Source organism: Trichomycterus rosablanca, chromosome 3 (genome assembly GCF_030014385.1).
Source record: "Trichomycterus rosablanca isolate fTriRos1 chromosome 3, fTriRos1.hap1, whole genome shotgun sequence".
In the NCBI taxonomy this organism is placed as follows: Eukaryota; Metazoa; Chordata; class Actinopteri; order Siluriformes; family Trichomycteridae; genus Trichomycterus; species Trichomycterus rosablanca.
In genome coordinates, this window is record NC_085990.1 from 10,011,840 (window position 1) to 10,028,595 (window position 16,756).

Consider the following 16,756-nt stretch of genomic DNA (forward strand, 5'->3'; position numbering starts at 1 on the left):
TCAATCTGTCTCCCGTGGGTGAAAAATGAATTGCTTTAGTTTTAGAAGTGAAAAAATCTCGTAATGTAATTAGTGCGTTAACGGCACTATTTTTTAAAATCTCGTTAAATTGAGATTGCGTTAATGCGTTATTATCGCGTTAACTTCGACAGCCCTAGAAAAAAGCTAATAACTGTCCAAAAAGTTCAAGATTTCAAAATACCAATTCTTTCAAGAACAATAATTACTTAAAGGTCTTCTTATGCAGATTTATATCTAGAAAATCTGGAAAAAATACCATTGCTGTCTGAGAAAAATAAAGAGAAAAATGACGTTTTTGGCAGAATATAGAAAGTTTGATCCTGAGTGGTTCAGTAGACTTTTGTGGGGTAATAAATTCTTATTTAAATTGTGTGTTGATGTTCCAGAAAGGCCTGGACCCCTAAAACATCAGCATCCAAGCAACCCCATAAGAAATATTTGCAGAATTGATCTAACCTGATCTTGTTGATGATGTCAATGCCAGATTGCTCAAGCAGTGTGTTCTGGACAAAGCTGCGTGGAACCACCATCTTGCCTGTACTGGCCTTGATCAGCTCTTGCCGCAGGTTGGGCTTCCGCATCACATGAGGACAGAGATTTTCCGCCGTGCCCACCATCGACTCTAAAAGTGTCTGGGAAACAAGACAGAGAATTAATTTAGAATTAATTGATTAGGCTAATCAGAAGATTATGTATACAACTAATTGTCCATTCTGCCACTTTTCTACCTACACAACTACCCATTTATCTGGCTACCAACCTTTCCATTTATCCATCTATACATTCACTTATTTAACTACCTTTTAATCCATTCATCCATCCATCCTGTCTATCCACCAACCGACCCAGCCAGCCCTTTTTCAACTTATTGTTAGTCAATACATTATCTACTCATCTATCTACCCATACAGGCACATTGTTTTATTTTCTCATCTACCCATCTAATGGTGTTCATCCACCTCCTACTTATCTAGCCATTACTCAATCTACTTATAAAAAACATGTAACAATCCATTTATCCCCCTACCGATTCACCAACCCCTTTATTTTACCACCATCCATCCGTCCATCCATCCATCCATCCATGTGATGGTGTTTGACTTGACTGAATCAGCCAGGCTAAAAAATCCCTTTCCTTCAGGCATTCTTCCTTCTACACATCAGTGTTTATATTCTGCACAGGTTCACCGTGAATGTGATAGAAATGCTAAAACAAGGCTGGGAAAATCCCTCAGTGACCTCAGACACACAAAAACAACTGTGTAAGCATGTTTGAATTAAAGCCAGCGGTCTCAAAAGAACATTTATTAGCTGTCTGGAGTGTCTGTTCGGCCTGTCAGAGCAACTGAAGGTCTCCGAGAAGCTTTCAGAAAAGCATTTCGCTTCCAGGCCAAAGTGTCCTGAAAATATATGTGCATTAATTTAAATGTATTACCAGTACAGTAGATATGGCATAAATAAATTAACTGGGCAAAAAGTCAAAGCTGAAGAGAGCTAGTGAAATATTGCCAGAAGACTTGCAGGTCAGATGGGTACATTGCAAAAGCACTGGGTTGAATATTGATTTCACATGCAGTTCACGCAGATGGGAACTGTCAAGATCTTCGAAACCTCAAGTGAGGGAACTGGATGCTTGTTAAACATCCTATTAGCATTCCCTTTATTACTAAAGCTTTTCGAACGATTTCGGAACATGACTACTGAGATTTATCAATCAGAACACGAGAATTATTCAGGTTGTGTATCGATGTTGGTCAGTGAATTTAAAGTGCAGACAATTTAAGGTCAGCACCATTATTCCACATGCACTTAATTGTACAGTCAGCTCTGTGGAAGCCATTGTAGACCTATGCACTGTTAGTCATGGAAACCTGAGCCATAAATCATTTGATGAAACATTATTGTACTGATTAGGCTTTGAAATGCAGTGTGGAACTAAGTAATGAGTGACATAAAGAAGGACACATAGGTTTTAGGAGCATAAGATCTTGTTATATACAGCCAGCTTCTGGATGGGAGCTTGTTTCCCACTGCTGAACGGTTGTTGCTACTAAATACTTCCACATTAGAGTAACAGCAGTTATACTTAATAGTGGCAGCTCCAGAAGGGCAGACATTTTGGAAAATTTGTATCCTGTGGTAAAAGAATACTTGGCAATGGACCTCATTATAACAACCAATTCTACTACCAAGGTTTGTCCATGGAGGACTGTATGCTTAAATCTATGCACCTGTTAGCAATGGGACATGGAAAAAATAGTTGTTCCTTATAAATTAAAAGCGCTCACATATTTTGGACATACAGTATATTGTACCTTTTATCCAAAGGTTTAACCTACCTGAAGCTGCTCATCTATGACCTGAGCAACTTCTCCAGCCATGGAGTCCAGCTTCTCCTGGATGGGACCAACACAGGAACCGTTCAGCTCTTCTCTGGATGCTGCACCAAGGTGGTACAGGTTTGGCAAGAGCTGTGGACCAGTGTTCACATTTAATTCAGCTTGTCTTACAAAGAGCCACAGTTAGTACAATCAACTTTAACTTCTGTGACTTAATGTTTGGAACACATTCTTGTTTGCCAATGAAGGGAAAAAAGTTTCTAAAAACTGGAACCAGGAGCTGCTAAAACAGAGGTGAAGCTCTGTATATATGAGAAGTGTGGGCTAGATTTTTGAGTTAGATTTACCGTTTTGGAGTTTCTGGCATCCTTTATCAGGTTTTCTGCAATTTTGACATCTTCCAAGATGGCATCCTGCTCTGAGTTCTTTAAAGAGTTGAGGTGATCTTGTACTTTCACGCATATCCGTTCGATCATCTGAACACAAAGATAGATAGAATGACCTCTATTTTCTCAACAGCAGGTTCAAAGCTTTGCAGGTTTGTTGAAAACTTAAACTGTAAGATAAACGTTAGGTTTTCCTACTTGCTGGGTGGTGGTGGTGACGATGCCCTGCTGAAGCCGGTATGCCTGCTCCTGAACGTACTTGCGGGTCTCATGGTTTCTAAACAGGTAGTTTTCCATCTGGGGGAAGAAAAAATGGGTATCTATCACAACTAACCACAAAGTTGCAGTCCACTATAATACAATACATACTCATAATAAGTGGTTAAGTATAAAAAGATTATTTAAAAATCCAAACCCAGTCATTCTCACCCTCATTAGTGCATCTTCAGTTTTCTCTGGACTTGCCTTCAGGGCCTGGGATGCATCGATGATAGGGATGGGCATGAGGCGGATCGTGAAGTTTCTGCAGGAGAAAAATTACAATTACACAAAAATATTAACACACATTCATTGTGGCAGAATTTGCACCATCTGCTGATGTGGCGTAGTGTTGTGTATTGTGGAGCTTGTCCTCCCTCATCACATCCATAAACCTTGTCCTTGGCCTTCCTCTCCACCTCCTGCATGGTGGCTCCATCCTCAGCTCCCTTCCTCTGATATACCTCTAATGTCCTCTGCACATGCTCAAACCATCTCCATCTCTCCTTCCTAACTTGGTTTCCAAAACAGTCTAACTGCCCCGTTCCGCTAGTAAACTTATTCTTAATCTTGTCCATCCTTGTCACTCCCAATGGAAATTGCAGCATCCTAATTTCTGTCACAACCAGTTGCCTCTCCAGCCTAATTGATGTTATACACTTGTTAGCACTGGGTGTGGCTGAAACACCTGAACTAAATAATCAGTATCACATACTTTTGACCATACAGTGTACACCATCTTGAGAATCCAGGCAAAAACTACTAAGAATTTAGGTCATACATTCTGCTGTTCAAGCTGTGCAGGTAAAATTCTCTTTTCCCCCTGTACACACACACAGGTCCAATACACACATGCACTAGACAGCCAGAACATCAAATTAAAACGTAATGAAGCAGTAAATAGGTGTGAATTAGAAGCCCACACACAAATTACTGAAAAAAAAAACTACATCTGTGCTCAGGTGTGTCTGATTTGCATGAGTAATTTATGAAAATCATTGTGAAAATAATTTATATAAAGCAAAGTTGTCTGAAGGAACCTTGGAGCATCATGTTTCTACTGTAGAGACCTGGACTTTGTGTGGAACCTGAATACTATCATAACTGAGAAGACTGAGAGGTGATATTACTACTGATGCTAATGATTTCACACAACATCAATATTTATTAGCCAGGAGTGTAAAGAGTATGTGTGTGTGAGTGTGTTAGTGTGATGCCTGAGGAAAGGGGTCCATTCAACCAAATGCTTTGATCCCAGTCATGGCAAATTAACCACAATTACATGGTTAAGCAGGGGGAAGGGAAGCACATTTCAGAACAGAAATTTGGGATTCACAGCATCCATCTGATAAGCAGATCTGACAGCCAGCGGAATAAACACAAACATAAAAGTTCAGATTTCAGCTATAAGGTCTGGCTTTGCTAGTCATTTTTGCATCTATGTAAAAAATTGGAATAGCATAAATTCGGATCTCATAAAACACTACACTACTAAATTTGAGCTTCCTCTGGAAGCAAAAGAATGGCTGGACTGGCATAAAGCACACCACTACTGGACCCTAAAGCAGTAGAAACATTCTCTGGAGCTCCTCCATCTGACAGAATCATGAAGCTCAGCTTGGTGGATGTGAATGTTATGAAAACATGAGCTACCAGTCTGAACAAATTGACTTAAACTTCCTTGTGCTCATAACATAATAAAAGTAAATCCCAGCAGTCATGTTTCAAAAGCTAGTATAAAGTCTCATGGTGGATACCAGTGGAGGCTGGTATAGAAAAAAAAGGAAATATACAGTGTATAATGTGTGAAGGTAATAAAAATGTGCTGTGGGGGCTAAAATGCATCCATCACTTGGTAATACTCATTTATCATCATCATCACCATCATCATACAGGCTCCTGAAGTGAGTTGAAGGTCAGGTCATGGTTTCTCACACCTAGAGCACTGAAGCTTAAACAATAGGCCAGTAGAGCTTTGTGTACACAGTAAAACACACCTCATCCTTCATTCAATTTCTATCTTACAAGCTTTTTATTTATGTATCTGTATTTTTGTATAAGGTGTTTTTAAGGCACGTCTTATCTTTTAATGCATTCATTAAATCCATGTTGTAGTCAATAGACAAACTAAATTAATGCACAATCTTTTACATGTTCATTTTTGCTGATGTCTTCTAATACCTCACTATACACAGCATGGACAGTGATGAATGTTCACTATATGGCCAAAAGTATTTGAACACCAGACCATGAGTTTGTTGGACATCCCATTCAACATCAAATGGTATTAAAATAGAGTGACCTCAAGGTCATCTTTTTAACAGCCACTTTTCTGAGAAGGCTTCTCACAAGTATTTCTATGGGAATTTGTGCACATTTGTATGGCTGGGCATTGATGTTGGTCAAAAAAACCTCAATTGATCCAGTTAATCCAGTTCATTCCAAAGCTGTTCAGTGGGGCAGAGGTCAGGACTTTGGAGTTTCTTTAAACCAAGATTTTCTTCATCACTTTATAGACCTTGGTTGTGCACGAGGGCACAGTTATGCTGGAACAGGAAAGGCCCTTCCCTAAAGTGTTGCTGCATAGTTGGAGGCATATCATTACCTTTAAAAAATCTATTAGAACTGTTGTGGCTGAAACACATTAATTAAAAAATTAGAAGGCGTCTCAGTACTTGTGTCCATATATTAATAAACAATGTAAATAACAATGGATTAAATGATTGGACTTTCTTCACACCAAAGTATCACACCATGTAACAGTCACAAAGAGTGACAGCAGTACGTACTTCTCCAAGGCTGCAGCAACGTCCTGGAGACCTTGTGGACTGACATTGTTTCGGTCCCAGATGACTGTCCTGGAGACAAAAAAAACAGTAAAAACAGACTGGAATTATACCCATTAATAAATCTTAACATACAATTTTAATTATAAAACATCAGACTTGGACGTTTGTAAGGTTTATTACACTAGCCCACCATCATGGACAACTGGGTTTGCGTTTCAGAGGGTTCCATTGCCTTTGCAACAGTGACTCCTGCTGTCTCGTTGAGGAACCTACATTTATGGTGGAGGAATACTTTAGTGTAGTTTGTTCCTCCTCTAGTGAAGAATATGCTACTGGCTGGTAAAACGCTAAAGTTATGGCTTCACACTTGTTAAAGTGTACAGACAACTGGAAATGTAGACTCTATAGACTGTTCTTGCACTACTCCTGCAGGCGCATCCGCAGCAATGAAGAAAACCCTCTTCAGACCTCCCTCCCTCAGACATGGCTGGCCTGTCAGACCCAAAAACTTGAAATATCTGAAGTGGTAAGCTACTGCAGCATCAGCCCAGCTACAGTGTTGCGTTTTTATATACTGAACTCACCTGAGCTTGCTGTTGATCTGCAGTGCTTTGGCCAGCATCTTGGCTCCGAGGTCTCCCATACAATTACCGCTGATATCTACTCGTGTTAATGAGCCATTACTGCCCAGTGCGTTCAGTACGATACTCAACTCCCCCTTCAGCTTCGAATCGGCCAGAGATAGAGACGTCAGAGTCTGGGAGACAGAGGAAGAAGAGAGAAAATCAGTTTAATTATGTTAAAAAAGAAAGAAAGAATTTAAAAATGAATGAATACATTAAACAATTAATGTACATTAAGACAATATTATTGTTCATTTAAAACCTGTTTGTTAATAAGTGCTTTTATAACAAAATACAACCTCTAAAAATTCTGTACAATTATGCAATACACATATTGTAATACAATAAAATAATTGTAATTTTTTTATTTTTTTATTTGGTTGTGTCAGAGATTATAGTGACAATTTCTAATACTATATATTTGATATAAATGAAATAAAATATGTAAGTATAAAAGTGGGTTTACAGATTCTTCCTCCTGGATCATGTGGACGAGGTTGTCGAGGACAGGAGCCAAATTTCTGCAGACACAAAATAAAAAAATTTAAAGTTAATGTTGTAAAAACAGAATAAATGCTCTTTTTTAAATAATAATAATAATAATAATAGAAATAACTATGTGTTTAAGTATCAGATAAATGCATTATGTAGTTACACCATAATATTTTAATGAACAATAAGTTGTTTTTTTTCTTTTTTTAAATTAAACTAGATCAACTCCTTAAATCCACCATCAACCTTCTCACTCATTTTCTTCACAATCAGTCTTACTCATTCACTCGTTCTCTCTCTCTCTCTCTCTTTCTGAATGATTCTCACTTGGATTTGATGTTGTTGAAGTTTTTTCCGAGTGACAGGTGTCGGATGGAGCGGTTCTTAGCCAGCCACACCAGCAAAGTGCTCATGTCCGAGTCCAGACCTGGAAACCAGATGACAGAATGCTCAGTTGATAGATTTAGGATATGATGAGACAATCATTCCATCTTTATAGAAAGCAAAGGATTATTTGTAGCACCATGTAACACTGCAGTGCAAGCACAGACATTTAAGGATTTGGTCTGTGGAACCAGTGTGTAGTGTGAAGATGCTCATAAAAGGAAAGATGTTGGCACACACATGAATACTATCCTGATTTAGATGTTTCAGACACACAATGCTAACATGTATAAAAAAAATCAATGAAATGCCTTCAGCTTTGCAGCAACAGGGTAGGTCCTGGGAAGGGAAGGCCCTTTCCTTGCCCCGGCATGACTGTGGCCCTGGTTTGATAAGGCAGGTGTGAAGGAACTTTAATGGCCTGCACAGAGCCCTGACCTTAACTTTATGAATATCATTGGAACATGTTGGAAGCTTGATTGTAAGCCAGGCCTTATCATCAAACATCAATGTCTGACCCCACAAATGCCCTTAACCTCTAGTTACATTGACCCATCTTAATTCTAAGTCACCTTGTATAAAATATATGAGTACAATAGTAGCCTTGCTCAAGAACCAAACTGTGACTGCCTGGCAAGGGCACTGTGCTCATCACCAGAAGGTTAAGAGGTCAAGCACCATGACTGCCAATAAGCTACTACTGCCCATAATTAACAGCAGTATCAACACTGATCAATATTACTCTCTAAATTCCTGGATAAATATTCATTTAGAGCAATGACATAATGCGACAGAAACATCACAGTGATTTCACAGAACCAGACGGTTTATCAAAGCTGTGAAAAGAGCGATTAGCAGAGAGAATCCACAGGGGACAAATTAATCTCTCCTAAACTGTCTGACTGAAAAATAATCACTAAATGAATCAAAACACCAAGGATGGAATTCACACCCCGCTGGCACCTACTTATCTAAGGTGGTGTTCGCAATCTGGAAATGAAAATGAGAACTCTCAAACTAATGAGGGTTTAAATAAGCATCATAATCAGCTACAGAATAAAAAAACAAAACTGTGTTCATGGATGTTATGCATCACACAGGTAAGAGTTGTATTTAGTTATTTAAAATGAACTCAATGCTCCTGTGCACTCTTTAACCGCCATTAACTGCCTTGGATCTTGGATCACATGAATGACCACAGCACTATATCCGCATTCTTTTACCGCTTATGCTGTTGCCTCTACCAGACAGCAAGGATAGCTGTTCCAGAGGTAACAAAGATAGGGTAATATCCCTATCCAGACTTCCCTCTTTCGAACATGACCATATCTGTCTGTTTCAAACACCAGCTTGTAGCACTGCTAAGATTTAAGTAATAATAATATATAATTATAGGGCAGACAGAATGCCTTTATTTGTCACATACACGTGTCACATACACAAGAGGGTCAAAGGCCTTGCTAATGGACCCAACAGTGGTAGGATGACAGAGCTGGGATTCGAACCTACAATCTTCCAACTGATATCCCAAAGTTCTACCCACTAGGCTACCACTGTCCCAGCTGAACATGACTGTCAAGCCTCAAAAGCTCCAATATTCGTGCCCTCCTGGACTCCCATCTATAGACATCCATCAATAGCTAAATACAAAACAAAACAATTACACCACTTAGATGTTAGATGTTCTATTGTGTCAGTATCACAAATGGGTAGAATTAATCTACAATGACAGCATTTTGGGAATGTCTTCCATTCTTGACACAAACACAACACCACCATTGGACCATTTGTATAGATTTCTTAATTGATGTTTTGAAATGGTTTTGACAAAACATACTTTTTAAACTTTGGCATTATACACTAACCAAAAATAGTCAAATGTTTGAGTTCCCACTATAGATTTAACTCACCATTATCAGAAAGATCAAGACTGGAAATGTTGGGGATCTCTGCAATGCAGCCTTCTAGGATCTGTGAGCCTCCTGATCTTAACTGGGAAACAAAAGACATTATCGTTCATAATAAACACAACAGTAAATGTGAACATCAGTATTAATATGGTTAGAAGGTTAGTATTAAGGCAATGGGGCAGAATTTACAACATTCCATGCATGAATAAATGCGTGTGTGTGTGTAATGAAGTAAAGCATGCATTTAGGGAATTCATACTTACACAGTTGCCAAGCTTAGGGTTGCATTTAAAAAAAGGAGGGGTGTTAAATTAGTCAAAAGCTTTGGTTAGATGCAGATGCAGATTGCAACATAAAGTTTTTTTTTTTTTTAAGAATTTACATCATGCTAAGCAAAATAAAAAAAGAAAGAAGAAGCAATGCTTTGCCAAGTGCACTGACAGAGAAAATTTCCAGCAATCTGTCTGAAAATGAATCTGTCTGAGATGCAGTGGTTGGTAAAAATAATGGAATTATTATATGAAATATATGGAATATGTCTGGAGGAAGGCACTTAGGTGGATCAGCAATAAAACACACTAAAACACCAGAGCTGACATTTTGAATTCAGTGGTTTAAATCTCAGCTCTGCTATCGGCAGGCTGGGTGCCTATTCGGACAGTGACTGGGTTATTTGTAGAGTGGGATTGCCAGAGGGGATTCCTCATAATTGCTGCAATTATGACCTCTGCTGGTTGATCGAGGGCACCAGGACAATGAGACAGGGATAATGTCTTGTAGGTAAAAAGAAGTGGCATGCTCTTAAGATCAGGAGTGGGAGACTGCAGCAGTATGGGGGTGGTGCAGGAGAGGAATTCATGCAGGGAATTGAAAAAAATCTAAATTGGAACAAAAAAATATGCAAAAATAAAAGGATGGAGGAGGCATGCTGCTGCTTTACAGATTAGAGCTAACAGGCAGAAGTGCTTCCCCGTGCAGTGATATATTAGGGCCAATCACAAACAGGAGGTGGTCCCAGTGTGTATCACAGCAGCAGCTCTGTTTGAGATCCTGCACACACTACACAGTACAAACTTCAACCACACCCTTGTTCAAATGTAAATAGGGTCACTTTGGGTGACTGGGTCAAAATTGTCTTGTTTATCTATGACCAGCTTCTACAAACAGATACATAATAAAACAGACCACACCAGCAGTGAGTGTTTAGTGTTCAGTCACATCTCTGCTTTCATCTTAATTAGCAAGCAAAGGTAAGTTAATGAACACATTTTATCTGAAGCACTTTGTGATGAAATCTGCCTGTAGCCAAGCTAATTAAAGTGTATGTGTGACCTTGCATGCACATGTGTGTGAGTCGGCATTAGCACTGTAAATTATTTTTCCACAGTCTCATCCCACAGAAATTTACAAAGGAATGTCAGACATTTGTGTGCAGGAGGGAATGTCGGAATTATCTAGAGAGTCATGGCTGGTAAATGAAGCACAACAGTGGCTCAACATATCCAACTCACCACCTCCCACCCCCCGCCGCTCATTCTTATTCTCATCCACATTTCCCGACTGGTCTGGAAATCAAACAAAGCTGCTTTTCCATTCCTAAACATGCAACTCTAGCACTAAGAGATGGAAGAACTTGACGAACTAATTACACTAACTGACTATTGATCTCTCAGGTATTGATCAAGATTGATGTTCTAAATAAGGATCTCCTTTTGGTTCTGCAACAGAGACCACAAGATTGTGAAACTGAAAGTGCACTTGCACTAATTTTTCTTGTTCTTTTTTTCTGCACAGATTCTAGAAAAACTCAAATTTTACCTTTAAAACAGAGCAAGAAAATGGCTTGTTACATAGACTATGGCCAAAAGTACGTGGACCCCCATTCTAGTCTAGTCTAGACTTTTGTTGTTTTGTTTGCCACAACCATTGCTAACAGCTGAATACAAATGATAAGGTAAAATATACACTTTTAACACTGCGGCAACAGTTTGGGGGATTTCCCTTTCTCTTTCAGCATGATTGTACCTCTGAGGAGGACGGTTGACTAGCTGTGGGCAAAAGAGCTCCAGTTGCTTACACAGAACCCCAGTCTCAATCCAGCTCAACATTTTAGGGATAAATTAAACTTGAATTGCAAGTCAGGCTTCAATCCACTTTTAAATGTGATTACTGTTATATTTGCTTCAGATTAATCAACCTACAGATACAATGGTTGATAACATATTTTTGCTCTTCTTTTGGCTGCTCTTGTTAGGAATCACCACAATGGATCATTCGTTTCCATCTTGCGCCATCCTGAAGATCCTGCAGTTAACCCTTTACCACATGCAGAAACCTCCACATTCTGAGGAAGAAATGTAAGCAAAGCAACCTACCTCACAGCAGCTGAGATCCAGGGCTACTTCTTTAATGTTGGGATTACTGGCCAGGCCAAGAAGAAGGGCTCTAAAAACAGAAGAACACTTGTAAGCTGAATTTGCTGCTTTTGGTCAGCAAAGCTGAGCTTCATAAGGTCATTAAATATTGGATATTATTAGGATGTGTTGAATGTGTATTATTTCAGTATTTTCGGTATCTTACTTCAGAGCTTCAGGTGGAAGTTTAGTTCCTGAGACGTTGATGGTGTGGAGTTTCATGACACTGCTGAAGAACTGCTTTAATGCAGGAGGGCTATCTTTGCCTTTTCTGTTCAAGCACAAAAACACACATTATTTACACATGAACATACATGTTATGTGCATGTCATAGCAGTCATGGTGGGAAAACCCACAATTAAAAAACTCTAATCTGGTGTTTTTGGGGATGTTATCATTCAGTCACAGAACAAAAAAAAAACATTCAGAAATAATACCCAATTATGGACCTCTACTGTGAACAGTATCACTGCTTGTTAATTCCTCTTATTACAAACTATTTCTTTTTTTTACTTTTTTTGAATTTTCCTATTTTTCTCCCAATCTGGTTGTGTTTAATTTCCCAATTGCAAGTTCCTTTGCTGGCCACTTTCAGCACACTAGAGGTGGAGTCTCACAGAGAGCCGTACGGCGTACGAGTTAAGCACTACTGTCTGTGATTTATCCACCTCAAGTGCTCTTGCTTTGAGGCTGCATTTGCAGCAGCAACTGACAAATTAAGTCCACCTTGTTCCCCCAAGCAGCCAACTGTGCCTGTTGGACACCCAAACTGTGGCTGTACTAGCGCATTCGACCACTGCACCCTACAAACTACAATTCACTACAAAGTCACAGGTTTCAAAATTGGGAGAGGGGTTTCATCTGACCAGTTGCCAAGGTATTATCATCAAGGTATTATGCAAAGACCCAACAAACATTCTTTTTACAGAGGGTTGAATCAATAATAGAACATCTTCTATAGATATTTCTAAATATAAAATCACCAATATAAAAAGACTCAAAAACAACAGTGTCAGAAGGTGTTTACCTGTGGGGAAGGATGCTTTTTGACACATTGAGAACAGTGAGATGTTGGGTTGATCCTTTAAGAAGCGCAGAGCAAAGCTGCAAATGCACAATGAAATGAAATAAAATGAAAAACCTGTTGCCACACAATATAACAAACAATAATCATAAAAATATTAATTCTGTGAGGATCTTAATGCCTTTCTTTTAAATATTATGGTCCAAAATGATTGATTTAGCAGCAGATTTTATTAAAATCTGGCACTATTTTTATGGGGCTCAGGGTTTCATATTAAAATTTTCTGAACTGGGTGTGACAGGAAAGCATTCGCTTCATCATCCATAAGTCATGAGTTTAAGCCCAGATAATGTCATAAGCCACCCTGCAGCAAGTTGCTAATTAGCTTGGTTCTCAAGGCTAAAAGAATAAGATATGCGTCTCCACTACCAAAAGCCTTTTTCACACTCAAGACCTGTGTAAATACCAGTTTAGCTTTACTGGTAATGGCACGTCTGTGTGTATTTCAAACATGCAACTTCGCACCAGCAACTCTCCATTAACACATGAACGACTTGGTGAACAACTGTGTTTTGTAAAATATAAGTTTACAAAGCTTTAAATTGGTTTTAGTTAAGCATGTACTCTTATGATTAATTCGTTTTCAACATGAATCACTTCTGAATCACTTTCAAATGATACAGAATCATCACTGCAGAATCATTACTGGTTACTGACAGCACTTACATTATAAAATTTGAAAGAAATCTCTCCTGTTTGGATTTGGGATACATCCAAGCTGAGACAAGGTGGGGTAGAGTGATATTACCAGAGTAAATTTCAAATCAATGGAAGTTAATCTTACCATTTACCAATTTCTAGTATGGTCATGGTACAATCCGTTGATTGTTACAAATAATATCACAATCTCTTGGTGCAACACTATAGGCTTTAATACAGAGCTGTCCACCTTTAAGGCATTAACAGACACTATGAAGGCTTTATAACAATGTAAGTATGCCTGTGGGAATTTGTGCCCATTCAGCCAAAAGAGTATTTGAGAGCTTTGTGCAAGGGCTCTGAGCAGGGCTCTGAGCAGGACACTGGCATTGCTTTGCATCAAACCCATTAAACCTTTGTGCAAATATTTATGCACCTCGCTTTTGTGCACAGGGAAGAAGTCACTCTGGAACAGGACACTTTTGGTAATTGTTGCTATTTTGGGCGATGTCCACAAACTCATTGCATTTCATTATTTATATTCCTGACTGATTAAAGTAAATGGAGGAGCTTTAAACAGAAGTAATGAACAGTAATAATGGCTGCATCACTCCAGCTACCCTGCACCCACTCACCGAGTCCAGCGAGCAGTCCGTGTTGGAAAGGTCCAGCGTGCTCAGGCTGTTCGGCTGGCTGAGGAAATTATAAAAATGCTGCAAAAACAAAATAACCAAGCTTTAGTGGTCCAGAAATGCCATGCTCAACACTGTTATTAACTACAGGAGAAGCTTCCATTTTTAATGAAGTCCTAGACCATTTTAAGCTACCCATCCAAATCAAGACTATGTTTATAGACTATGTGTAAAGGCAGTTAAACCCAAGAACAGCTTGAGAATCTCAGCAGTGCTACCAACATGGCCCAGCATCCAACAGACACAACTGACAATGTATACACGGACAACTATATTAATTCGCTTATTCTTACATTTTATATATTTTTGGTCAGACATGTTTTACATTTACTTTAGAGAAGTCTGTAAGAAACAAAAATGTGGTTTAATGGGATTATGTAGTAAAACAACAAACTAAAACAAGTTTTTGCACTATTTTTATAATTATGCTTAGCCGTAAATGAATAACCAGAATATAAACCCCAGAGCTTCTCATTAATCTTTCTTTCTTTATAAACCAATAAGAAAAGGCACCAAATCATGGCAGTTCCACATTATTTATGGTTGATGGCCAGCTTAGAAACTTTTACTGCTCTGCTTAAATCACAACCTCTCCGGCCTTGTGGACGTTTGTTTTAGGAAGCTTTTAGATGCAAAACTAAGTTCTGCTCAGGTCTGTGCTTAGATTTTTTTTACCTCCTTTGTAAGTCACATTGTAAAAAGTACCTGCCAAGTGAATAAATGTGAATGAATAAGCACTTAGAGAGGCACCGAGCTGTGAAAGCTGCCAGGTTCTATCATACTGATGGATTCTTGGCAGATATTCAACCTCCACTAAACTCTTGAACTTGATATCAATATCCCAGCATGCACAGCGAGTAGACCATTTATTGTTAACTTTGTTATTTGGACACCTTGCTGGCCATCCTATTTTAAAAACAAATTATATTAAAATAGAGTGACCTCTCAAAATGACTTCTCAAAAGACTTTGAAATACACAGATCAGGCATAACATTATGACCACCCATGCACAACAAACTGCGATGCACTGTGTATTCTGACACCTTTCTATCAGAACCAGCATTAACTTCTTCAGCAATTTGAGCTACAGTAGCTCGTCTGTTGTGTACACGGGCCAGCCTTTGCTCCCCACATGCATCAATGAGCCTTGGCCACCCATGACCCTGTCGCCGATTTACCACTGTTCCTTCCTTGGACCACTTTTGATAGATGCTGACCACTGCAGACTGGGAACACCCCACAAGAGCTTCAGTTTTGGAGATGCTCTGACCCAGTCATCTAGCCATCACAATTGGCCCTTGTCAAACTCACTCAAATCCTCACCCATTTTTCCTGCTTCTAACATCAACTTTGAGGATAAAATGTTCACTTGCTGCCTAATATATCCCACATACATTGAAAAATTACAAGAGGTGTCCCAATACTTTTGACCATATAGTGTGTATTTAGTATTGAAAGAAATTAAAATAAAAAAAATGAAGGCCTTTATGCTCTAGTCCAGTGGGGGCAGCACTCACTGAGAGATCGTCTCCACGAAGGAGGTTCCCTGAGAGGTCCAGGTGGCTGAGTGTGCTTGGCATGGACTGGTTGGCACTCAGTGACTGGGCAAGGCTATTCACCCCTATTAATGCAAGAGGCAGAAAGAAGAAGCAGGATAAATTAGCCAAAGTTCAGTTCATAGATTGAGTCTTTCAATGAAAACGTGCAATAAACTGATTTTTTTTTTATCATTTAATCAGTGTAACAATTGTCATCTAATAACCCTACTCAGTTAAATTTAATTCAAATTTTACTTTATAAATAAAGTAAAAATGTGTAATAATTTAAACAGGCCTAAATATACAGAACATGTTAATTAAATACCTTAAGGTGTAAATTAATACCCCAAAAATATCACATCAGCATCAGTTCTTTTGCATTTTGGGGGGAAGGTGGTGGTGAGAGAGGTGCTATATAAAATAGTACTAATTATCATTATTTATTTTATAGAAGTGATAATGTGCTGAATGTGAGTGTTATTACCTTTGGGTGATAATGAGGTTCTGGAGAGGTTGAGGTGTTTGAGGCCTTTGCTGAGTTTGGCAAGCTGCGCACCTAAAAAAGCAACTCCTGCAAAAAACACATTTACCAAAAAAATTTAATTACAAAACACAGACATTTTTGGTTTTTTTTTTAATGCATTTTCTCCCCATTTTCCTCCCGATTTAGCACACTCAATTTTGTCTTCCGCTGCTGAGAGATGCCAGATTGCATCCGAGGAGAGCACATCACATGCACAGCCCTTCTCTTCTCGCCTCTGCATTCTGCACAGGCATCTCTTCCGCCAATCAGGGTCCTTACACACCGTATGAAGACCCACCCACCCTCACATAGTCCGGCCCCCACCCTGCAGATACAGTGGCCAATTGGTATCTGCTGCAGGCACTGCCAATTATGCCCACCAGATGGCGCCCAGCCAACCAGTGGCAACACCGAGTTTCGAACCGAGGAGTTCAGAAACTTGGTGCTGGGGTGCTAGCGGAATATCCCGCTGTGCCACCTGGGCGCCCCCATGTTTTTGGTTTTAAATGTTATTACTATCACATAAAGACAAAGCCGCAAGTTTTATTTTAATGTTTGTGTTACAGTAACTGCAATCTTCCCCCCTGACTTTTACCAATCTCATATTGCTCGTGCAACCAACACAACCTGAGAAGGGCCGCCCTGACACGTGTAGGCACTGAC

General features: G+C 39.2%; 1 protein-coding gene across 5 annotated transcripts in view; it reads right to left on the reverse strand.

Moving 5' to 3' along the window:
* The window catches only part of LOC134310892 (F-actin-uncapping protein LRRC16A-like), a 58,628-nt gene that overhangs the window by 15,575 nt on the left and 26,297 nt on the right, over window positions 1-16,756 (reverse strand). For 3 of the 5 annotated variants that reach the window (XM_062992621.1, XM_062992625.1, XM_062992620.1), the window contains exons 12-28: window positions 16,055-16,141; window positions 15,550-15,653; window positions 13,975-14,052; window positions 12,644-12,720; window positions 11,783-11,887; window positions 11,578-11,647; window positions 9,466-9,477; window positions 9,203-9,284; window positions 7,236-7,335; window positions 6,883-6,937; window positions 6,378-6,550; window positions 5,794-5,862; window positions 3,176-3,269; window positions 2,945-3,043; window positions 2,708-2,836; window positions 2,361-2,492; window positions 478-653 (exon numbers count right to left, since the gene is read on the reverse strand). In XM_062992621.1, the coding sequence (XP_062848691.1) occupies window positions 478-653; window positions 2,361-2,492; window positions 2,708-2,836; window positions 2,945-3,043; window positions 3,176-3,269; window positions 5,794-5,862; window positions 6,378-6,550; window positions 6,883-6,937; window positions 7,236-7,335; window positions 9,203-9,284; window positions 9,466-9,477; window positions 11,578-11,647; window positions 11,783-11,887; window positions 12,644-12,720; window positions 13,975-14,052; window positions 15,550-15,653; window positions 16,055-16,141 (1,642 nt within the window). The remainder of the gene's footprint in view (window positions 1-477; window positions 654-2,360; window positions 2,493-2,707; window positions 2,837-2,944; window positions 3,044-3,175; window positions 3,270-5,793; window positions 5,863-6,377; window positions 6,551-6,882; window positions 6,938-7,235; window positions 7,336-9,202; window positions 9,285-9,465; window positions 9,478-11,577; window positions 11,648-11,782; window positions 11,888-12,643; window positions 12,721-13,974; window positions 14,053-15,549; window positions 15,654-16,054; window positions 16,142-16,756) is intronic. The other 2 variants (XM_062992624.1, XM_062992622.1) reach the window with 1 other exon arrangement.